The sequence below is a fragment of the Lepisma saccharinum genome, chromosome 12, assembly GCF_977018435.1.
Source record: "Lepisma saccharinum chromosome 12, izLepSacc3.1, whole genome shotgun sequence".
NCBI classification, from domain to species: Eukaryota; Metazoa; Arthropoda; class Insecta; order Zygentoma; family Lepismatidae; genus Lepisma; species Lepisma saccharinum.
The window spans coordinates 21,743,345-21,768,892 of NC_139240.1; the positions used below are offsets into that span (position 1 = coordinate 21,743,345).

General features: G+C 37.0%; 1 protein-coding gene across 1 annotated transcript in view; it reads right to left on the reverse strand.

The window, feature by feature from the left end:
- Positions 1 to 2,091: 2,091 nt before the first annotated feature.
- LOC145996262 (uncharacterized) overlaps positions 2,092 to 25,548 on the reverse strand; it is a 203,376-nt gene continuing 179,919 nt past the window's right edge. Inside the window, exon 4 of the mRNA XM_083132688.1 lies at positions 2,092 to 2,413. Coding sequence (XP_082988814.1) covers positions 2,092 to 2,413 — 322 coding nt within the window. The remainder of the gene's footprint in view (positions 2,414 to 25,548) is intronic.

Here is a 25,548-nt window from a genome sequence, read left to right on the forward strand (position 1 = left end):
GGTTCTGCGGAAATGTTTACAAATGAAACCCTACCACTTGCAACTAGTTCAAGCCTTAAAAGACACTGATTATGCTTTGCGCGCGTCCTTGTGTGCTGATTTCCTCGCATTAATGGAAACGGATGGGTTCTCTGAGAGGTTAATTTACAGTGATGAAGCAACTTTTCACCTTTCAGGGAAAGTGAATAGACACAACGTAAGGATTTGGGGAACTGCTAACCCCCATGAATTTGTGAAACACAAACGCGATTCTCCCAAAGTGAATGCCTTTTGTGCCATTTCCCATGAAAAGATTTATGGGCACAGTACGTTCATGGAAAAACTTCCATGAACGTACTGTGACAGGACTTGTTTTCCTTGCCTTCCACAGCTTGCAGAGGATAGCGCAGATTTCATTCTCCAATTGGATGGTGCCCCTGCGCATTACCATGGCAGCGTTTGGGACCATCTCAATGGGGCATTGGAACAACGTTGGATAGGCCGTGCATCTCCGGAGGATCGACCTCTCCTTCATTGGCCACCTCGTTCCCCCGACTTGAACCCATGTCATTTCTTCATGTGGGGTTTTGTCAAGGATCATGTTTACGTACCACCACTTCCAACAACATTGGATGACCTGTGTGCCTGCATCACAGCAGCCATTGCTGATATAGACCGCAACATGCTACACAAGGTTTGGCAGGAGATAGACTATCGGCTTGATGTGTGCCGTGTTACGCAAGGTGCTCACATAGAACACTTGTGATTTGTTTGAAAAAACTTTGACAGTTTACCTTTCTTAGCACATGTCCCACATTAACATTTGTTTATTATATTTCACAGAATAAATGTCTGAAATCGGGTACATCATTTTGACTTACCATGTATTAAGCATGAATCTTGTCACATAACAACTATGACCATGTGCACATAGAAGACAGTATGCGCACAGGGGCATGAAATCTCTAACCACAACAGTCATTATGTACAGGTGAGAATGCTTGTTACAATAGCTTCCTTCCATCCTTGCTTAGCATCTTGAATAAGGAATAATCATAAGAAATTATTTGCTCTGTTAAAAATCCAGCATGGCTTTTATTTTTTAACTACTGGTGACTTGTTGGAAAGCATGGGCGAGATCCCTGCTGGATAATAAAGACATTCCTCTTGGTGTGTAGACATCAACAATTGATTTTGATAATCCAGATGTGGAGACCCTAAAGCAAGTGATATGTGCACCACAATGACTTCTGTTTGGTGTGTAATAGGTTTTCCTTTACAGAAAAAATATTTGATGCAAATTGAACAATTAAAAAGTTTCTTTTTTTGTGTGTGTCCTCATCTGTAAACTGAAGTTACATTTACAGAAAAATCTTTGTCACAAATTCAACATTTAAAATGTTACTCTTTGAAATGAAACTTCCACATATGTCCCTTAAAGTCATCTTTGCTGCAAATTGAACAATTGAAAGACTTCTCTTTAGTGTGAATGCACATGTGCGAATTAAAATGTCCTTCATTTCCAAAATATTTGTTGCAAATTGAAAAATTCAAAGATTACTCTTGACTGTGAAGATTCATATGTATATTAAGTGTATATCTCCAGACAAAACCTTTCTTGGAAATTGAACAATGGAAAGGCTTCTCCTTAGTGTGAACGCTCAAATGTGCATTAAGTCGACCCTTACGGGCAAAACCCTTGTTGCAGATTGAACAATTAAAAGGCTTCTCTTTTGAGTGAACCCTCATATGTACACTAATATCTCCTTTACGGGCAAAATCTTTGTTGCAAATTGAACAATTGAAAGGCTTCTCTTTAGTGTGAATGAACACATGTGCTTTAAGACCTTCTTTACGGACAAAACCTTTGTTGCAAATTGAACAATAATAGGATTTCTCTTGACTGTGAACCTTCATATGCATATTAAGTGTATATTTCCAGACAAAACCTTTATTGCAAATTGAACAATTGAAAGACTTCTCTTTAGAGTGAATCCTCATATGGTCATTAAGTTTACCTTTGCGGGCAAAATCTTTGTTGCAAATTGAACAATTAAAAGGTTTTTCTTTAGTGTGAACTCCCATAAGTATATTAAGGTCAGCTTCATGGAATTAAATTTTCTTGGAAACTGAACAATTAAAAAGCATCTCTGGGGCATGGGTTATGAATTTTCCTTTGTCAGTGAAAATCTTATCAGAGATGGAACCAACAGATTGCTTTGTGTTGTTATTAGCCCTTGCATCTTTAATATGTGTCTTCCTTGCAAGTGTTTTTGATGAAGGATCAGCCTCTAATATTGCTTCTCCACTGAGACATTCTGTATTATTTTTTGACTGCTCTCTTTCATATGATTTTCCTGCAGATACTGGCAAATGCGTAACTGACCTAGGGATATTTTGGATCTGTCCTTCCACACAGCTCTCGTTCAGGTAGCTGAAAAAAAATAAAAGAAGATACAAATGTAGTTCGACTTCCTGAGTAAGTAATGAAAATGAGAATGACTCATGTGTGTAAATCATTGAAAAGAAAGGACAGTAAAATACACTGTTAATGAGGACGTACTCATGAAAATGTAAATATATATTGTAGCGTGACATCAGGTAAGGTACGGGATCGAGTCACGCCGGAACGTAGCTCAGATAAATACGATAGGTCTTAAGTTTCACTTAGCTAACCACCTCTACCCTTAAGGAAGCTGATGAAGGATTGTTGGGAGCCTGTGATGTTGCCCTCAGCTTCTGGTGTCCGCGACGGTTGCACGGTGACAGGTGCCCGCTGGAGAGATCGAAGTAGGCGATAAGAGGCAGCAGACAATTCGGCGACTTGATTTTATGGATTGCAGATTCTCCGGCTGGCTTTGGCTAATGTTCCTCCATAGTCCGGACTGCTTCTGGACTTCTTGTTTGTTGCTGCCTCGTAACGTCACAATCTCTCAGCAGGCCATCGTTGTCTTCTCGTCGATCAGTTTGGTGGTGATATTGGAGCGAAGTGAGAGATCGATTTACCGTCTCCAGGGGTTTTATACTTTGGATTTGAGTCATGAGTTGGTGGACTTTGCACCTCCAGCTGTGCACCTGGGGTATCCCTGGATGCAGATAGAAATATACAGTGGAGGTGCACTCACCGCTGGCGATGGTCATTGCCTTGCTCACTGTGCAGAGCAGAGTGGAAAATTCTTGTTGCTCGGCTCTGCATCCGGTGGAATGTGGGGTGAATGAGCGTTCAACTTGCGAGCTTCAGAGCGATGTTTTAGCAAAATTTATGTTTCTACCTTTATGCTCCCAATTCATTCATCAATATATTATTCAGTTAACAATGAATATTACACTTTTTTTTTTTTTTTTTTACCAGATAGCGAAAATATATTAGGGCCAGTCAATAAATATCCAAATTTTTGCTGTAATTTTTATTAGGGTGGGCCATAATGCTTTGTGCATGTGAAGGTCAATAGTGTGACAATTTGTTGTCATTCCCTCGTATATTTGATATTCATCATTCTTTTTCATCTTCTTCTTGCTGTTGCAGGGTAAACAAGAATTACACACATTCATATCTACTTGTAACCAGAGACGTTCATTTGACTTAGGCCTGTTACTGCCCAGTGTAAATGATCAACGTCAGTCTTATGTCTCACATGGCCTCAGCCTTTGAACTCCATCTTGGCCTCTGCATCAGACTTAGAGCTCAAGGTCGACGCCAGGTCTTACATGACCTCACACTCATGAGTGTCTTGCAGGCTGGGGACCAGTCCCTGAAGGCTGAACATTTGTATGAGAAATTCATTCACAGGAGTCAGAATTGGGAGATTTCTCAAATAATCCAGAAAATGATTTAAGTGTTGTATTTGCCTGATATTTTAAGCGACACACTATGTCCATCCAGTCAGATTTTTTAGGCACAAATACATGTTTCCGTTCACACTTCTCTTTTACAATGCTTGCAAGATTGTAATCTTTGTAAACATAAATGTCACAGAAATTATAAAATGTTTTTATGAATATTCTCTACATCACTGGTTCACAAACTGTGGTACACATGCACCCAGCGGTACATGAACGACTTGAAGGGCATACGTGATCAGCTCGGAAGAGAAATGTCGAGAATACCCACAATTCAACATTTTTTTGCTGCAGATGTGTAGAGCAGACTTCACTAAAGTTTTCACATGTTTGGAAATAAAATATTCGTTCAAAATCTCTACCTATTTCATTCTTCAACTCAAAAACCCACAAACATTTGTAAAAGTGTAAAAACATCACAAGTTCAACTGCGATCAGTCAAGATGCATATACTTTGTGTATACTCCATATATGGGCCACAACGTGTGGTGCTAAAAGGACTGATGAAGTCAAAGGATTAGTTGCACATTTTGGGGAAATGCATGCAAGACGTTAAAGAAATACGATGTACATCAATAGAATTTTACGACTTTGTTCAATTTTATTAGCATATTTCACAAATACATTGTGGATAATTTTGTACCTTTGTACTCGGTAATGGATGTTATATTTTCGCTTTGTCGATTATTTCTGTCAAAAACAAGAAGATCTTCTTGATTATTGCACCTGAGAAATATTTTCGTTTTTAAAACTATTAAAATAAATACTTAAATTTTTTATATAGACATAAATTTATTACCAAAAGAAAGCTTAAACATTAAATTTGTATTTGTGGAAAAGAGTATGTATTGGATAAATGGTGACCGTTCATGTTTTTACATTCAATTATTCTTGAACTAAAGTTTTCAATCACTCACTGAAGCATTGCAACAGGAATAGCATTGATTAACAGACTGGTGCACACGGTCAATGTTTGTATTTGACCTTGATGACCTTGGACGTCCGAGAAGTTTATTCGTCATAGTGCATCCAGTGTTTTCAAACTTTCACTCTTTGCTTTCATGTAAGATTTCATGCAAAAAATGATATAAAAAAAAAATTGTAACCTACAACCAAATCTTGTGCATCCAAATATTTACCAGATTTCTAGAAAATTAAACATTTATTCAAATTAGACATGGGAATTGAGTTTTTAAAGTTGGAAAGCTTATTAAATAGGAAATTGCAATCTTACAAGCTCTTTCCTCACCTTCTGTGCTTAAACTTTTACAAAATTATCTTGGAAACATAACTTGACCGTAAGTTTTAATTCCACACCAATTTAATAGCAATTATATGCTAACGATGATAATTATTTACGAATTTACACCAGTGACATGCAGTGATGTCGACACTTGGGGTAGTAGTGGTGTGCCCAAGGTTGGTGTGGGTCATAACCCCCTCCCCCTTTAGGGCCCAGTATTCCTAAAAAAAAAGGAACGTCAAAGAAAGGAAAATATTGCATAATGAAGGGTTACTAAGAAAAGTACACGTAACTCCCACCCCCTTTTGAAAATCCAAAATAAGTTGATTTGACTACTAAGCCAGAGATCCAGGGTTTGAACCCCGACCTGGGTATGGGTGTTATTTTAGTTTGTCCCATCATCAATTTCATCACATCATCTTCACGATTTGCCAAAAGTGGAGGAAAAGTGAAGTAAAAAATAAAGAAATCAAACAATCAATTAATGATTTGATTTGATATTTGTTACTTAGTGTCACTGACACATTCGGTTAATTGTGAAGATGATACAATACAATTAATGAAGAGACAAACACAAATAACACCCATGCTGAGGTCAGGGTTAGAACCCGGAACTCCTGGAGTCGTAGCATGCAGTGATAACCACTCCCCCGTGGTTGGTTGATTTGGTGTTTTAAGTCCACTTTATGCACATAAAAGATAATGGGGACTGAACCTACAGTTTAAAGTGGGATCAAAACCACTATGTGCCTCCACAGGGTACTGATCTGGGACCACTTGCACTACCCTGGCCGACAACAAAGATGAGTGGACAGCTCAAACTATTCGTATACGTGGATAACGGTAAAGCAAACTGCATTTTTCCACAGTGGTAAATTTAATTGGATTTTTGAAGCACCAACTTTGTATATGATTAACGCTTTTTCAAAAATATTGCATTGCTTGATTTCCCTAATTTCTCCATCTCATGATCTCGTTTCTGAAGAATTCGGGCTCAAGCCCTGACCTGTGAATGTTTAATTTAATCAACGTTCATTGTCATGGCAGAAGTTAGGGAAAGTAATGGAAGAGCAATGCTAAAGTAAGGGAGTGGAAGGGAAATACAAATAATTTCCTCCCAGTGCATCAGCAGAGCATTGTGAAATCAGAAGTCCAGAGTTCTCTGTTTATGATTATCCCTCATGACTTCCATAGCAGGGTGGCTACTCTAGGACCATGATGCAATTCAAGTATAATTCCCAGTTTTCAAGGCAAATTTCAAAAAATTCAAAACCACAAGCAGATGTTTTCTCTATTTCAACCTTGCGTATTACCGCCTCTCAACACACAGACACATGCACCATATGCACAACCACAAACTTTTGTCTGGGGGACAAGTACCAGGATAAACATACCAATAATAATAATAATAATAATAATAATAATAATAATAATAATAATGGCATTATTATTATTAGTAGTGATGGTAGTATCAAAGACATTATCATCCTCGTAAATTACACAAAAAGGGGGTAGAAGTCAGTGTTAAAAAATTTGTGTTGGAACAAACTATTTTAAATTTAAAAAAAAAGAACGTTCAATTTCACATTCATTAATAATGGAAAAAGTACAAAAACTGTATTTTTGAATGACACAAAATGCATGATCAATGCATTCATTATTCTTTTTGTACAGATAACATGTATAACTTTCATGTACAAAATGGAGTAAAATAAGAAAATACATGCCAACACTAAATTGTGTACGTATTCAAAGTTTCATTAATACATGGTATGTATGTATGTATGTATTAATTATAGTTATAATTAATTATAGGTCTATTACTTATATTCATTACATAATCAATTGATCCACCTCATACAAAACCAACATCAAAAATTATCAAGTGCATTACAGAAAACAATCATATTGCAACTAAAGCAGACAAGAAAACTTTTAATCCATCTTTTTGCAAACTGAAAACAATATTGATTTTATAGGATTAAATAATTTCACAAGGTGCCATGGCATTCTCTATTTTACAACTTTTATCATTTAGATTGTTCGGCAGCCAGGGCCGACTCCCGCCATTCCCTAGCTACAGCTCCGAACCTGATGAGATTAGGAAAAGAAGGCATTGCAAGCGAAGCAAGCGATAAAATTTTATGAAATTTATTTTTATTTGCATAACATTTGAAATAGAGGGGGATAATTACCCCTCTGTGCCATCTACAGGTGCCCTTGGCCATTACTGTTTGCCCCCGTGCCCTCCTTAGAATTGATTTCCATTCAAGGTTGGGGGGAAATTCCCCCTTCCCCACTGTGGTTGCGGCACTGATATGCAAGCACAAATATAGTAACAGTATGAAGTGTCTGTGTGATTCCAATGTATCCAAAAATTCTAATTTAATTTAATTAAACGGTATATTTAAAACATTTAATTTGTGGTCCTTAGTTTACATTTGTCATTTCACATACTCAAGACTCGAAATACATCTACAAACACAAGTCACACAAATGTAATGGTGTATATTCTAACCTGTGAAAGATAGTTAATTGTGTAAGAATTTCAGACTCAAATCCACCTAAACATCTTCAAGAAATCTTATCTTGCAATAATCTGCCATCTGTCAGATTGCTCTGCAAAGAGCAGTAACAAATTCAACAGATCGAGAGAATCCTATTTTATTTTTTACACATTATTTTGCTTCCTCGATAAAAACAAAAACTCAACTGTAAAAATCTCGCCTCAGGGCATTTATCAATATGTATAAATTCAATAGGATTTGGATTAAGAAAAGTTACAATTTTTCACATCTATGGAGAAAAATTCAAGCAGAATTCACACATAATTTCCGGAGCCAATAATTCATGCAGAATTCCCGGAATTCAAGGAATTCCCAGTGAGTAGCCACCCTGATAAGCTCATTAGCTACTTATCGAGATTAAATCTATACAGCTAGAAAAAGTTATGGAAGGTGGCAAAAATTCAATATAATAGAGGGAATAAACAGGTAACAAAACACACTTATTTGTAGTTTCTTCAACAATATTCATTTGGCTTTTGGAGTTCTAGGATACATTTTTCATTCCAAATTATTTTATTATTCACTGCAGAGTACAACACATAGGAACAAGAATGCACGCTCATCACGGGTTCGAATCCCGGTCTGAATTGTTCATTGTGAGGACCGTTCATCAATTTCATCATGTCATCACTCATCCTCATTTTCTTGATAAAGAAATGTGGCAGAAAAGCCAAGTAAAATAAAACAAACTAACAACAACAATAAGAAGGCACGTTCTCTTGACCAAATAAATACATCCGTATTTATGACTGTTTAGCTTATCCATTTTCTTTTATTGGAGGCAAAAATATTAGTATATTTAAATAGAACACTACTAAAATGAGAGCAAGAGAGAGTGTGATCAAATATTTGTTATTTAATCATTATATCTTCCACAATTGAAAAAAATAAAATAAAGCATAACATTTCCAAGCAATTTTGTCTGCACATAATATGGTACGTTCTTATTTCTTAAACAATAAAACTATATTTTTACACCCCACATTATAGATACATATTATACAACATGCATAAATACAGAAAACATAAGTACTGAAGACATTTTCCTCTGAGTTCTTTAAAAGATTTACAAAGGAATAGAAGGGAAACCAATCCCCTATCTGTCCTATAGGAGATAGTCTGGAGGACCTGAAAGCACAGGCTTTCAACAATTGCAGCATGAGGCGAGGGGGAAAGGGGAGGTAAAGGCAGAAATCTTCCCTTTCCCTTCGGGCGGCTGTGTCTGCCTGGAACTGGTGAGGCAGAGGAAAAGCCAAACTAGGGTATCTAGCTTGCCCGGTGATCATCGAGGGACGAGAAGCACATGGAAAAAATGTTGCGTATGAACTGTGGCTTCAAGACAATAAATATTGTGATTAGAAAATAATTAGAGACGTGAGATTGGTTGATCTATCTCTGCTAGACTAGCTACTAAGGAGTGCACGTCACTGATTTACACTAAGTTCCAAATGTAAGATGAAATTTTATCTATATATGCCTCTTTTCCATTGGTAATTTGAAAAATAAAGATAGATTATGCAGAACAGTAAAGATTGGGTTTTACTTTTATCAATATTATTTACGTATTTTCTAATGCCATATAACATTTGAAATGTTCTTCAGGTGAAAGCAACGTACTGAACGAATACGAGAGGACTATTCACTCAGAGAACTAAATATTATACTCTTACAATGCACTTTGTTAAATGTTGTAAATGGACTATACTTGACTAATCCTGTGATGTCATGGAAGCTGGTGTGAGGCCCATATATATGTATCTCGGTGGCTCTGGATCACTACCCAAATAGTTTAAATTTGGAGACAAATCTCTGCTTGAAAGTTTCAAGTGCACAACCGGATATCAAGAAACTGTGTCACGTTATGCAGGCACATCCTTCTCACTAGAAACTCTGAGTATTTACAACAAAACTCCAAAATTGTGCTTGACCGTTTACAAACTTACTTTTGTTTTTAATTTTTGTAATAACTCTGGAAATAGGTATGAATTTTTTTTATATATATACATTTCTTATCATACATGTTTCACATCTTAATGTTTGTAACTAAGCATAAAGATTTTAAACGTAAGAACATTCAATAAATTAATAAACGTGGGATTCTAATGTTTATTTGTTTGTTTTTCACACACAGTCCGAATGAGATTTTGCTCTGTTGCAGATACACACACACTCCTCCAACATATCAAAAACTACCTAACAATCAGGAAGTCAAAATAAATCCCCAAAACTCACTATTCGGAGAAAACCTATGGGAGGGGAGGGGGTACATTAGTAGTTTAGTTACGACTAAAGGGTACAATGAGAAAAAAAAGTTTGAGTACTGCTGCTCTATATATTTAAATGTAAAATTAGGAAAAAAGCCATTCTAAAAGCTAACATCACGGACAAGATTATTTAAAAACATTCGATAATTGGAAAAAGGAGCTAAACATTTCAGGATTTCTTAGTTTTTCAATATACCTGTATGTTCTCACTGTAAAGTGCTCCTTAATTTTTCCTCCTCACCTTTCTGAGTTCACAATTCTGCATAAAATATACTGATTTTTAAAATATCAGTGTGGCACTTTTAAAAAAAATCTTAGCTCAGTGAAATAATTTTCAATCCATAAGTACCGCATATTACTCTGGGCAAACTTCCAAATGGCCATCTCAATAAACTTCAGGATACTCTTTTGTTTTTACTTACTAACAAAGGTATTTGTCCTGCTCCTTGGACACGAAGTGTAAGGCATCATCAGGCTTTGGGCATGGGTTATGGGACACACACAGGTTCGAGTCTCCTGGAGGGGAGTATAACAAATTTTCTCATAAGATTTCATCCAGTGCATGGGACCAGTGGCCACCCACCATGGCATACCTGTCATACGAAGAAGAGACTTAAAGACAGGATAAAGCAACACATGGATGATGTGAGATTGAAGAGAGACACGAATGCCATATTCAAACACACTAGAGAAATGAGACATGAAGTTGAATGGGATTCGGCTAGGCAAATAGGAAAAGAGAAGAGAGAACTAGTGAGAAAATGGAAAGAGGACAAAGAAATAGAAAAGAAAGGAGAAGACATCATGAATTAGACTGGAGGACTCAAGATAAACAAGGAATGGAAGAGTGTGTTACAGAAAGTTGAATTGATGAAGAAATGGAATGAAGGAAAAAGAAGTATGAACAAGGAAGAAAGAAGAGAAAAGAAGAAGACCAGAGGAGGAGGTATTCATCCATATCCAAAAAGGCAGGAGGGGTGGGTGAGTGGTAAACAGGTGATTCTAGACTCTTGCTAATCTTGACCTGTCAATCACCTGTCAGTGTAGTAGACCCATTAGTCAACTGTCAAGAGGTGATATGTTTAATTCCTTTGGAGAAATCTTCCTAGAAAAGGACTGTTAACTTGATTTGTTGTTGTGTGGCTAGTGACCCTGCTATGTGTATGTAATATTACTGTGTGTAATATATTTCATCATTTTAGTTTAGTCCTTCGCCTGAGGAAGATCCTGATACAGGGTTGAAACGTTACCTGATAAGTGTTTTTTTATCTTAATAAACTGCCTTGGTCAGCAACTTAGTGTTTTTATAATTAGCCACCCTGATTTAGTATAGTTGCTGCAGAAAACATGTATTTCAGTATATATAAATGTTCTGAATGTGTATAATTGTTACAGTATTGTACCATCATGATCAAAGAAGGGGAAGACTATAAGATTATTGGATCTGTCCTAATTATGATATTCAATAAATCTGAGGCTCAAGTAAAGTATTCATTCATTTTGTTGAAACTTCTTTACAGAAACTACACATGAATGCTATAGGAAGATAAAATTGATAAATTTTGTATCATGCTGCCCTTTCTTCTTCTGTGCAGGTCACATTTTTTCCATTTGAATTTATTTTAATATTAAGTTTGACATGTATATTAAGTATCCTCATGGGTAAAATCTATGTTCAAAATTAAACAATTAAAAGGCTTTTCCTTGATGTGAAATCTAATATGTAAATAATATGTGGAACTTTAAAGCTGGAATTTAAAAGGGTTCTCATTGTGATGAATACTTAGAACTGTGTTTCAACACCAATCTTCTCAAGTATTCATAACAAAATAAATAATACAGTCATATACAGTGTTTTATTATATAAAGACAAGACATTACATACAGAGAGCAAAATAGAAAACAAAACATATTTTTAAGGTTCTGCCAGTTCACATGAACCAGTGAAATTATATGGTGATTTCTCAAGAATGGAAATTTTTCAAATATATTACATGTTATAACTTACATAAAACAATATATTCATTCTCATTCACTCAGAGTAAATCTAAAAACAAACCCAAACTTGATCACAAATTCAGTGTGATTCAAAAGTGTGGAATAACCCATATAATTTCTTCAGATATCACTGTACATGAGTGGAAACATATGAAGTAACTGGAAGGCAACTTGCATCATCCCTATACAACATCTTGAATTCAACTTTACGTATTCAAATGGGAATAGGGGGCAAGTGACACATCAAAATCATGTGTTATATTCTGGCAAAGAGAATGGTGAAATCCATTTAACAATGTCTTGAATCATTATTAATTTATTCAATGTTAAGGATAAAGACTGATATTGTTGTGTGCTTGCTATTTATCAATGTTTGTTCCTTGTTATGCAGTGAACCAAGATGACATTGATCAAAGAGCACATTGACACTAGCTTACATTGTGGTGAACAGAGTGCAAGGAAAGTTGCACATCTCTTCAACTGCAGACACACTGCGAGGTGGCTGGCCAATTGTTCATAGTGGAGTGGTGAAACTCGTCCACGAGTTAATGCAAAGGGAAAGTGTGTGTGTGGTCACTATCAAGCAGCAACTGTGGTTCTGGCAATGCTTGTGAAAACAGTTCTGTAGGAATGCTGATATTGTTGATATTTAGGAGCACATCTGGAAATAAGTCAAAAGATGAAAATTAAATTCATCAACTTTAAGTTCAAATTAAGTGTTACAATATTATTTTTTTCAAGTGAGAGAAACATCTTTTTAAGAGCTACAAATCAGTGGTTTATAAATATCATTTTAACATGTTGTATTATGTAATCTGCAGAGACATGATCATGTATACATACATGACAATGTGCTCAGCTCAGGCCAATAAAAACCCTATCCACAATCGTAACAACATACAGGGGAAAGTTCCTGCTATGACAACTTTCATCTCTGTTTGGATTCTTGGACAAGGAATAGGCATAAGAAATGGTTTGTCTGCCAGAAATCAAATATTAGCATTATCTTTCAACTACTGGTGACATGTTTGAAAGCATGGTTGAGATACCTGCTGGATATAGACATTCCTCCTGATGTGTAGACAATTGATTCTGATAATGCAGATCTCAAGATCCTAAAGCATGTGAGATGTGCACAGAGTCAAGAGATTTCTACTTAGAAATCAATTTAGAAACACTGATGGTAGGATTTCTAAATATTCAATACAGATCATTGTTTGCAATACTTCCTTAATGGCATCTGTTGGGTTTGTAATCTCGTCACATGCATAATAAATTTATGTTTGTAGACAAAATATTTGATTCAAATTAACCAATTAATAGATTTCTGTTTCATGTGTGTCCCCATATGTACTCTGAAGTTATCTTGTCTCATATTCAGTTTCTCTGTGAGATGAAAAATTCTCATATGTCTATTCATGTTATCTTTCCAGACAAAACAACTCTTACAAATTGAACAATTAAAAGGCTTCTCTTTCGAGTGAACATTCATATTTACACTAAGATCTCTTTTACGGGCAAAATAGTTATTGCAAGTTGAACAATTGGAAAGGCTTCTCTTTAGTGTGAACCTTCACATGCATATTAAGATTATCTTTACGGGCAAAGTCCTTGCTACAAATTGAACAACTGAAAGGCTTTTCTCCAGTGTGAACCCTAACGTGCTTATTAAGATGAACTTTACAGGCAAAATCTTTGTTGCAAAATGAACAATTGAAAGGCTTCTCCTTTGAGTGCACATTCATATGTACACTGAGATCTCCCTTACGTGCAAAATCTTTGTTGCAAATTGAACAAGTGAATGGCTTCTCTTTAGAGTGAACCCTCACATGCATAATGAGATGACCTTTAAGGGCAAAATCCTTGCTACAAATTGAACAACTGAAAGGCTTTTCTCCAGTGTGAACCCTCACGTGCTGTTTAAGATGAACTTTACAGGCAAAATCTTTGTTGCAAAATGAACAATTGAAAGGCTTCTCCTTTGAGTGAACATTCATATGTACGCTGAGATCTCCCGTACGGGCAAAATCTTTGTTGCAAATTGAACAAGTGAAAGGCTTCTCTTTAGTGTGAACCCTCACATGCTTATTAAGATCTCCTTTACGGGCAAAATATTTAATGCAAATTTTACAATTGAAAGGCTTCTCTCGAGTGTGAACCCTTACATGCTCATTAAGTTGATATTTACGTGCAAAATCTTTGTTGCAAAATGAACAATGGAAAGGTTTCTCTCCAGTGTGACCCATTACATGCTCATTAAGTTGATATTTACGTGCAAAATCTTTGTTGCAAAACGAACAATGGAAAGGCTTCTCTCCAGTGTGAACCCTTACATGCTCATTAAGTTGATATTTACGTGCAAAATCTTTGTTGCAAATTGAACAACTGAAAGGCTTCTCTTTTGTGTGAACATTCATATGTACACTAAGATCTCCCTTACGGGCAAAATATTTATTGCAAATCAAACAATTGAAAGGCTTCTCTTTATTGTGAACCGTCCCATGCACATTAAGATGAACTTTTTGGGCAAAATCTTTGTTGCAAATTGAACAATTGAAAGGTTTCTCTCCAGTGTGACCCTTCATATGTTTTTCAAGATCTCCGTTATGGGCAAAATATTTATTGCAAATTGAACAATTGAAAGGCTTCTCTTTTGAGTGAACATTCATATGTACACTAAGATATCTCTTACGGGCAAAATATTTATTGCAAATCGAACAATTAAAAGGCTTCTCTCTTGTATGAACACTCATAAATGTATTATGCTCAGCTTCATGGACAAAAGTTTTCTTGGAAACTGAACAATTAAAAAGCATCTGTGGTTCATGGGTTATCAAATCTTTGTCAGAGAAAGTGTTGTTGGAGATGGGACCTATAAATTGCATTCTCCTGTAATTAGCTCTGGAACCATCAACATATGTCTTGCTTGGAAGGGTTTTTGGTGAAGGCTCAGACTTAAAATTTTCTTCTCTACTGATAAATTCTGTAATTTCTCTTGGCTGCTCTTGTTCTCTTAACTTTCCTGCAGACACAGGCAAATGTAGAACTGGCCTTGGGACATCTTGTATCTGTTCCTCCACATAGTTCTTGATCAGGTAGCTGAAAAAAATATGATACAAATGTAGTTTGACTTAATGATCAAATAATGAGAATGACTGACATGTGCAAATCAATGAAAAGAAAAAAGGGGAGTAAAATAGACTGTTGTTGGTGATGTACTCATGAAAAGGTAAATACAGGTATATTATTATGTAGAACTTCCAGCAAAAAATGCAGGCTCAACCAGTACTCGAACCCAGGTCTCTGGCATTCCATGCCATTGCTCTACCACTGAGCTGCCGAGCCAGCCTGGCCTTGCTCGATTTTGATCTCAGTGGTCAAGGTTAAACTCTGGTATTACACTCATAAGTCTCTTGCAGGCAGGGAACCTGTCTGAGGGTTGAACATTTGTAAGTAATTCATTCACAGTAGTCGGAATTGGGGGATGCCTCAAATTATTCAGAAAATGATTTAGGTGTTGCATTCGCCTTACATATTCAGCTACACACTATGTCTACTCCATAAAAATTTATTAGGCACAAATACGTGTTACCGTTCACCCTTCTTTCTTCACAAAACTTTCAAGATTGTAATTCCTTGTACAGGAACGTCAGAACCGTGAGAGCAGGGGTGCGACTTGCCGAGCATTCATCATCAAGGGGGGACAATATAGTATTTTTGCCCCCCTGTCTCATGCTAAAAATGAGAATAAATTTTTTCCAACTTACCTCTGGTTTTGAAAAAAAAAATGAAAATAATATTTTTGTGCTGGTTGGATCAACGTAGCCTCAAGTGTTAAACAAAGATTGGCGTGCAGATTAGAATTGCAGCCACGTCTCCAAAAATCAAGTGTAACTTGGAATTATACCCTTAGGAATTAGCTGCTTCCGTTTCTAGGTTTCCATTCAATCTACCGGTTTTGTACGAACAGGCGAGGTCGGTGTGAAACAATAAACCCAGTGTACCTCGGTGGGAAACAAGTTAGAGAGGGGGGGGGGGGGCAGAGGACAGCTTCATATTAAATCTCTTCTTTTCCATCTACAACTACATGGCAAGAGATCCAAACAAGGTAGGCACATGAAGCTTAAGCCTTTTAAAAAATTCAAGGTGGAAAATATTCGAGACGACCTTTTAACAATAACGGTAAGATGAGATTAGATCCTCCAAGACTTTTCGAAACGAGACAAAGAATAAGACAGACCTCTGTAAAATCTAGAAGAATATGCTGACATAACGGGTATTTACACTTCAAGACGAGACCAAGTACAAGATAAACATTTACAACTGGAGACAAGACAGAGAACGAGGTAAACCTCTCCTTCCAGACAAGACGAGAGACTGATAAGTACCGTCTCGATCATATCGGTGTTGTTCCCTCAGTGGCGGAAAAACAACTTTACGGCGCCCCCTTCCCAACATAACAGGAAAAAAAATATATTTCTCCTGTCCTCAGTTATCTCTGCCATTTGCCTAAGTTCTTTCCAGTGTTTCGATCTTTTGCCCCTCCCCCCTCTCCTCACAAAATTCAGCACATATGCCCCTTAGCTACAGACCTACCATGTGTGTCATAAAATGTCACAGTATTTGCTATTTTTCAATCTAGCTGTGCAAATTATTTATCAATATCAGAGAAATTTGAATTATCCGCCCCCTGTGAATGAGATCCATGCAAACACACACACACATAAGATCCTCAGGTGCAAGTTGACGCCCCACAGCCTGCCACAATCTGCTCTTGCAGCAATTCTCTCGAAATTACTTATCTTTCAGTGCCCGGGCCACAGTCGTAGTCAAGCCAGGGTTCCCTGGACCAATGCTCCTCCGAAAATTTTGTAAGTTATCTGGAAATTGTGATCGGTGCATTGAGGATATTTTTAATGCATCCTTGTATGTGTTTTAAAAGGTTATAACATTTCATTTCATTCCCCGTGCGTATAGCACATGCCATGTAGGCACATTTAGGGGATTTCTGCCATTTTGAAGGTGATGTGAACAGCACCACATTTCGGTCAGCTTTAACCCTCCCCCCCCCCCTGCAGGTAGCCGTTAATTTGAGGTTGGGAAAGCCCCAGAGCTGCTTTATGCGGAAACAAGGCCGGAAAAATTCCCACCCTAGGAATCGAATTCCGGTCTCCTGCATGGCAGTCAGACTAGACCACCGCGGCTCTGTGAAGTTGGCACTTCATTCCAACTGTGCAAATTATTTTCCAAAATATGAGAAAGATAAAATTAGGCTCTCGGCAGAAGATGCTCACGACGCCTCCTCAACTAGCTTCAAAGGGAAGGGGTTAGTCTATTTTGAAACATACAGTAATGAGAAAGTGAATATTCCAACTTTTTTCTTTCTTTTTTTTAATCGTCTTCAGTTTCTTGACATAAAACAACATTCCAAGCTGAAGAAAGAGACGACGTAGGTCAGGAAGCTGAATTCACTTTGCCAACACATTAGCCAGCAAGTCATTCAGGAACAGAGCGGTATCGGATCAAGATTCATTTGCAAATATCCTGACCGCTACTTCGGTCTTTGTGGAAATAATCCCTCCTTAGGAACCCCACAGTCAAGAAGGTCATTGGCCATGTGAGAAAGAGTACCCGCCTCAGACATACCATAAAATATTCTTGGAAATTCCAGTGCGTTCCTCCCTTTCTTTTGATTTTTTTTTTTTTAATTTGAATTAAATTTTTTTGGGTGCATCAGCACTAAGACTATTTTGCACCCATCACTCTATATGGGGTCCAGCCCCTTATCATAACAAAAATAAAAGCGTGTCTGAAAACTAAAATTTCCTTACCTTGGTTAAAAGCTGAGGCTCAAAAGGGCAATCAGCACAAACAAGGACAACACAGAATTATACTGGCCATAGGGCCAGTCGCCAGAGCCACGTTAATCTGCAGTCCAGGGTGTACTACATAGTAGTCCCTTCTCTTTTGGTCAGGTGGTACACTTATTGACCAGAGAACAGCTGCATTTTCAATGGCCGAAAGTACAGGAAAAGTCATGTTGGAAGATCACTGTACTGAAGTCAGTCGCCTGATATAGAAGCAATAGACTGGTAACTTGTACTTCTCTCCTTGCATTTTATTGACTAATTTGTTTTCTGTGTTAAAGGACAAATAAGGATGAGACAAAGTACCTTCTCAATATATCATCTCTTCTTCATGCTCACGGTTTTTAGTGCTGCAAACTTTGAAGTGTATATTTTGTTGTTTATATTCTAACCTATAGTAATGAGAAATAGAAAATTCGGATATAAAAAAATCTTTTCATTCAGCTTTTTTATTTATTTACTTATTTATAGGGGCATGCATATTTCGTTTTTGACGAAAAAACAAAATGTGAAAAAACACATTGTAGTGTTAATTTTTCATGTTTTTGAAAGGTGTGAGATACATTTTGTGACAATGTTTTGTCACGAAATAATGCGAAATGAACTGCAAAAAGCGAAATTATCTCTTAAACACGAAATTTACCATTTATATACCGACGCGACACTTTGTGAAGTCTGAAGTATCCTGTGAGTTATGCAATTCACGGAAAATTGATTAATTCTGCTGTAAATATTTGAGAAGCAAAAATAAACCCCTTTACACAGGAATAAACTTAATACTCTGGTAACTTCATAAATATGCTATTAGAAGGGATAAGTTTATTTTGTGTAATAAGTGCAGTTTTTAAATCAAACTTAGGATTATATTCACAATTTTAAAACCAAAATGTCATTTTATATAGCACTTTTCATGTGATTATTCACCGCTATAACACTGAAATTTCATTTTATTTACCGCTTTTGAACCCGAAATCGACTCTGTTTTTGTACCGAAATTTTGCTTTTTTAATTACCAAAAATATGTGCCTCTACTTATTTATTTATTTATTCATAAGACAACATATCAAGCACTTGTGATGTGGGAAGGGAAGAGCGGATGAACTTTTTTTTTAGTTCTTGCCTGATAGGTTCATTTAAGGTGAGGAGGGACAATTGCGCACCAGTTGTGCATTTATTTCAATATCATCGGATTAGGCACTGCTATTTAAGAAAGGGACTAGTATGGAAAAGAGTATGAATTTCTCTCCATGTTGCAAGTGGAAACTGCTTTTCAAGTTGATTAGTAAGCTAGACACGATGTTTGAAAAATAGGATTAATAAGTATTTGCAGAATCCCATGTATTCCTTATGGGAAATCAACTTCAACTTTAAGTTACGGCTAATCAAATGGGAGTTCCTACTACTATGACATAGTTCAACGTGTCCTTTTTCCATCCATGTACTTTTCTACGTCATTGGATGTTTGATATTTCTGAGAGAATGAATAATATAATGGTCCCATAAGCCTAGTGTATTTCTCCTTGCCTCCTACGGCCATCCTGGCAGTGTTGCCAAACCTGATGTGCATAAAAGAGCCAAATATCACCATTAATAGAGCTAAAGATGACTTTCAAGGAGCTAGATTAACGAAGGCTGCATAAAGAGCCTCCTAGGGTAATTTTATGTGTCAGAGGGATGGGGCGTTGCTATTACCATTAGCTTTAAAGTGATGGCAATTTATTCTTAATTTTCACCGCCTAGATTTGGCAGCATCACCAATCTCAATAATCTACTGATGCTCATTTGAAATTGAAAATAAAGGATTTCCGGATAACAACATTGTCATCTTCACCTTAGCCACGGCGCTATATAAAAGTAGCTGGGGAGGTAAGAGGGGGTGGGTGACACAGCCAATATAACAATATCAAGTTATGTGCAAAATGTACACTCATGGCAAAGTTGGTCTTTGTGGGTCGGAGCCAGAGGCGGCATAATAGTGGGGCAGGGGCGGGTGCCACAGTTCACAGCTAAACAAGTGCACGAAGGAGCCAGATCTAGCTCCAAAAGAGTGAAGTTGGCAACAGTGATCGGCAGGTGCCCCAGCGAGAAAGACCTAATGGAAATTGTCCCTCCTCACCATAAGCTTTACTGTTAGTTTTCAATGTCGTATCTAAATGTGGCTGACTGATAGCTTAGTTTTAGAAGTATCATCATGCATTCTTATGTTCACGGGTCATTTAATTTTACTTCCAGAGGGTGATTTTGTTTTAGATGTCGAAAAGGCATCTTTAACATCTCAGTAAATGGGGGGAAGGGGGTAATCACTCCCTCCGCCTTCCATATGATTCTCATGAAAAATGTATTCCAAATCTGAAACATCTGACCGAAGAGTTATTGATTTGTCAAGACTTGTGAAGTTGAGAGGGGTGAAAAACACCACCTTCTGGTGCAATTTATTTTTTCACACTAAGCAATGTGTTTGATAGCTAAAATATTAATATTTTATATTATTTTGTGGATAAATTGGATAAGTGATGTAAATATATGACCTATGAAAGCGAAATGTGACTGGGAATAATGCATACTACAGAGGAGGTTCTAGCAGAGATAGTTCAAAATATACAGAGTTTGATAGTGATTAACTTCATACTTTTAGATCGTTATCACGGCACCTTCACGAAGATGGTGGATTTTGGAGTGCATATATAAATGACATTAATTTACGCGTATAGTATTAACATCTTTATATGCTCAGCATTTCCATGTGTGAAGAAACACCACAGTGTCACTCGAGTGACATATCCTGTAACTGTTTGTTACGAAAATCTACCCCATTGATGCAGCTTCATTGAGACCCTGTGTATAATGTTGACTTCGAATCAAATTTTTGTCACTTTATTTATTTTTTCTAACAGTACCACACACAATATTTTCCTATGTTTTTCGGTTTTCTTCAATAGGAAAGAAAATTTCATCGCAACTCCTGATGTTATCTAAAATTATGGCAGATGAGGTCTTCACACACTTTGTGATAAAAAGAATTGATTTAGTTTATTTTACTTGTTTACTTATGTAAATAATATGTGGAACTTTAAAGTTTAAAGAAATTTAAAAGGGTTTTCATTTGATGAATACTTAGAACTGTGTTTCAACACCAAACTTCTTAACTATTCATAATAAAATAAATAATACAATCATATATAGCGTTTTATTATAAAAAGACAGGATATTACATACAGAGTGCAAAATAAAAAAAAACAAACATATTTTTAAGGTTCTGCAAGTTCACATAAACCAGTGAAATTATATGGTGATTTCTCAAGAATGGAAATTTTTAAAATATATTACATGTTATAACTTACAGAATTCTTCAACATGCATAAAACAATATATTCATTCTCATTCACTCAGAGTAACTCTAAAAACAAACCCAAACTTGATCACAAATTCTGTGTGATTCAAAAGTGTGGAATAACCCATATAACTTCTTCAGATATCACTGTACATGAATGGAAACATATGAAGTAACTGGAAGACAACTTGCATCATACCTATACAACATCTTGAATTCAACTTTACGTATTCAAATGGGAATAGGGGGCAGGTGACAGACACATCAAAATCATGTGATATATTCTGGCAAAGAGAATGGTGAAATCCATTTAACAATGTCTTTAATCATTATCAATTTATTCAATGTTAAGGATAAAGACTGCCATTGTTGTGTGCATGCTATTCATCAATGTTTGTTCCCTGTTATGCAGTGAACCAAGATGACATTGATCAAAGAGCACATTGACACTAGCTTACATTGTGGTGAACAGAGTGCAAGGAAAGTTGCACATCTCTTCAACTGCAGACACACTGCGAGGTGGCTGGCCAATTGTTCGTAGTGCAGTGGTGAAACTCGTCCAGAAGTTAATGCAAAGGGAAAGTGTGTGTGTGGTCACTATCAAGCAGCAACTGTGGTTCTGGCAATGCTTGTGAAAACAGTTCTGTAGGAATGCTGATATTGTTGATATTTAGGAGCACATCTGGAAAGAAGTCAAAAGATGAAAATTAAATTCATCAATTTTAAGTTCAAATTAAATGTTACACTATTAATTTTTTTCAGTGAGAGAAACATCTTTTTAAGAGCTACAATCAGTGGTTTATAAATATCATTTTAACATGTTGTATTATGTAATGTGCTGAAACATGATCATGTGTACATAAGTGACAATGTGCTCAGCTCAGGCCAATAACATCCCTATCCACAATGGTCACAACATACAGGGGAAAGTGCCTGCTATGACAACTTCCTTATCTTTTAAAAATCAAATATCGGTATTATCTTTCAACTACTGGTGACATGTTTGAAAGCATGGTTGAGATCCCTGCTGGATATAGAGACATTCCTCCTGATGTGCATACAATTGATTCTGATAATGCAGATCTCAAGATCCTAAAGCATGTGAGATGTGCACAGTCAAGAGATTTCTACTTAGAAATCCATTTAAAAACACTGATGGTATGATTTCTAAATATTCAATACAGATCATTGTTTGCAATACTTCCTTAATGACTACTGTTTGGTGTGTAATCTCCTCACATGCATAATCACTTTGTGTTTGTAGACAAAATATTTGATTCAACTCGTTGGGGAAGATTTTTTGGAACCTTTAGCCAAAATTTTATTTTTTGGGATGGAACATTTGTAATGTTTATAATATTGTCATGAAAATTTCTCTCATATTTAGGTTGTGACGTTTTTCTGCGCGATTCGTAATAAAAAGTATTACGTTTAAACTACGCGTAGAAAAGCCTCACATTTCCTCCTTCGTCGGTACGCCTTGCGTCTGTCTTGTGGGTTATTGGTTGTGCGAGTTACCGCTAGAGGTCTCCACTGCTATTTGTTCAGTGCTGTGATTAAGAGTGTGCAAGCTCAGTAGTCCCGATCCAGCTGGCACTCACGAAACCAGCCAGCGAGTCTTGGAGGAAAAAAGAGAGAGAGATTATGACGCGTGTTTAGAGCGGAGCAGAAACTCGCGGGACGAGACTTATCCATTCACCGTTGATTACACACTGGGATATTGGATTCTCTCTATGTTCGGACTACTACGCAAACTGCCTCATTTTTATTGCACCGCTTGGAGTAAAGATATGGAGGAACTGTATTTTTTGTGAAGAAGGGAATCTGGTTGAGCAGAGTTTCGTTCGACCTTAGGACAGCTCGATTGCCGTATTCTTCAAGGTACCATTCACCATTAGGACCATTGAGTTACAGATGGGATTTGACAGAGAAGGAAGTTCGAGGGACGTATCCAGATTCCATGTAAGAGTATGATGGCTGTGCGAGAAGGACACCAAAACCTATTTGATTCCATGGTGCCGGAGTTCGATTGGTCGACAGGACGAGTTTTATCCTGGTGATTGAGGTATGTACTTTTTCAACACCCCCCTTTTTTGACATATTGTGAAAAGTGAAGTGTGCTGGATACATGTATCTCTCTGAACCGAGTCACGAGTTGGAATATTGGGAGGAAGAAGATACGAACGGCGAAACCTTCAAGTTACAAGGCAAATAACGATATATTATTGGTCAAAAATGAGTCGTCGTCGCGCTTTGTAATAAAGAAATGTAAAGGTGGCATTCAAACTTTTAAAAAAGTCGAGTAAGCAAGGCGTACACTAGCGTAACTTAGTAAATTACTGCAGGGAAGGGAGAATACAATTAAAGATAATGTTTGGTTGGCACATGGAAGGATAAAATAAACGGGAGCACCAAAGTTAAAACAGGGAATTGGTTGCAAAGAAAAGAGTGAACATTAATGTACTGTTGAACATTGACCTTGTTAAATTTTTGATGTTATGAATGCCGACGCGTTTTGATGATTGTATTTATTTGTTTGCTCTTTTACGATTTAGTGTATAAATCTCAGAGTAAAAAAGGAGATATTTGTTGAGCCTATCTGAAAGTTCGTCCTGGGAGTTAAATGGGAAGGGTTGTTAATAATTGTTCAATGTACTTGTTTGTTTGATTGAAACGTTAATCGAGCTTCGTTGGGTGATTAACGTAATAAATTCAGACCTTGTGTCTCAAATTAAATATTGCTCTATGTTTTTGACCCTTTACTCCAAACAACGTAAAAAAATCCATTATCTGAATTTGTAAACTAATTGATTTCTATTGCAACAGATTGTTCGGAGACGGACGCGTGGATACATACATATATATATATATATATAGATTGACTTGTAAATCTAGTGTGAATTTTGGCAACAATCTATGTACGTATTTTTGCTTGGTGTCTTTTGATAGATCCCATATTTTCGGGCATGTTCTACATTAAGTTTGGTTCTCGATAGAGACTGAGGCGACAGTGCTAAACACTTGTCGAAAGCCTAAAAAAACCGCGACTTTTGTAACTGATTGGTTCTTTTCTTTTTTAGCGTACGTCTATTAAATTGATCCCGGACTCTTTGCGCGTTTTCCAAAATTTTGATTACTTTATTTACGTTCGCAACCAGCACGTTACAAAGTTCATGGAAGCAGAGCTGGTTCTATTAATATATACACAGTAGAAATATATAAAAAAAAATCCCCCCCTTATATCACAATTGTTGGTAGTATTGGTGTTACAATAACTCCTTCTCATAATTTTTTTTCTTTTCTCAAATTTTTTTTTTATTTCATTTTTGCCCCCCCCCCTTTTGGGAATATAGGCTTACAAAATTTTTTGGGAGATAGATTTCTAATCGATATTTTGTTATCATGCCTCCACCAGATTTGAGCGATGTTGGTGAACTAGTACCGATACAGCAGGAGCCCCCTACATTTGTTTTACCACCACCGCCATCTCTAACTGGTCCCCATTTTGTGAATTTGGTCCAGGTTACCTCTCAGGCACCGTTGGTGCAAGATACAGCGGCTACAACTTCTACAGCTCCCTCAATGTTTTCTTCACCCTTGCCTGCCACGACGGCAGCGACCGTGACGGTCCCTTCATCACCAAGTTTGGTCACTTCTTCTCACCTAAATGGTGACACGTCTATCCTTCATAAGATCATGTTGAGGAATTTAGATACCCATATTAATGCCCTGGTCATGTGTGATGGCCATAGCCATACCGCATTATTCACGTTTATGTTGGCCTTACAACGTCTCGTGCTATCTCACCAATATCCTTTGCATTGGTTGCTACATAACGCTACTCGCCGTACCGAGGGAGTTTTACAAACCCTTTGGACGACGGCTATTGCTTCTCTGATGTCCTGGCACGATATGAAAACATACATATGGCGCATTCGGTTCCGATGTCTTTATATAACACCTTGGTTAATGCTCACGTTACGCGCCCCCAACGTGAGTTGGAGACGCTTCATCTTTATGTGTCAGACGTCCGCGATTCGGCAGAGGCTTTGGCATTGGGATGGGACTCTACTGTTTTAGTGACATTTATCCTACAACACGTCAACAACACCTCGACTAATTGTCTATTATTTCAGTCCCGCCCACAGTCTATGTCGGAGTTAGTGACATTGGCTCATTCTATCACCCCCTTGGAAATGCAAAAGGCATATACCCAACGGCAATTAGGTCACATTGACCGACATGCTGGACCTCCCCTTCCCAGTGTTCCAAACCGGGGTCAGAATTCAAATCGCCCTTCTCGCCAATTTCACCCTTTATACTGCAATTTTTGCCGCAGAACTGGACACACTGCTTCCCACTGCCGACGTCGTCCCTCTCCGAATAATTACTCTCCTCATGACCCAGTTTCTCATATGTAACATGTATATTGAATATCACAATTTGGGTCTTGTTTTCT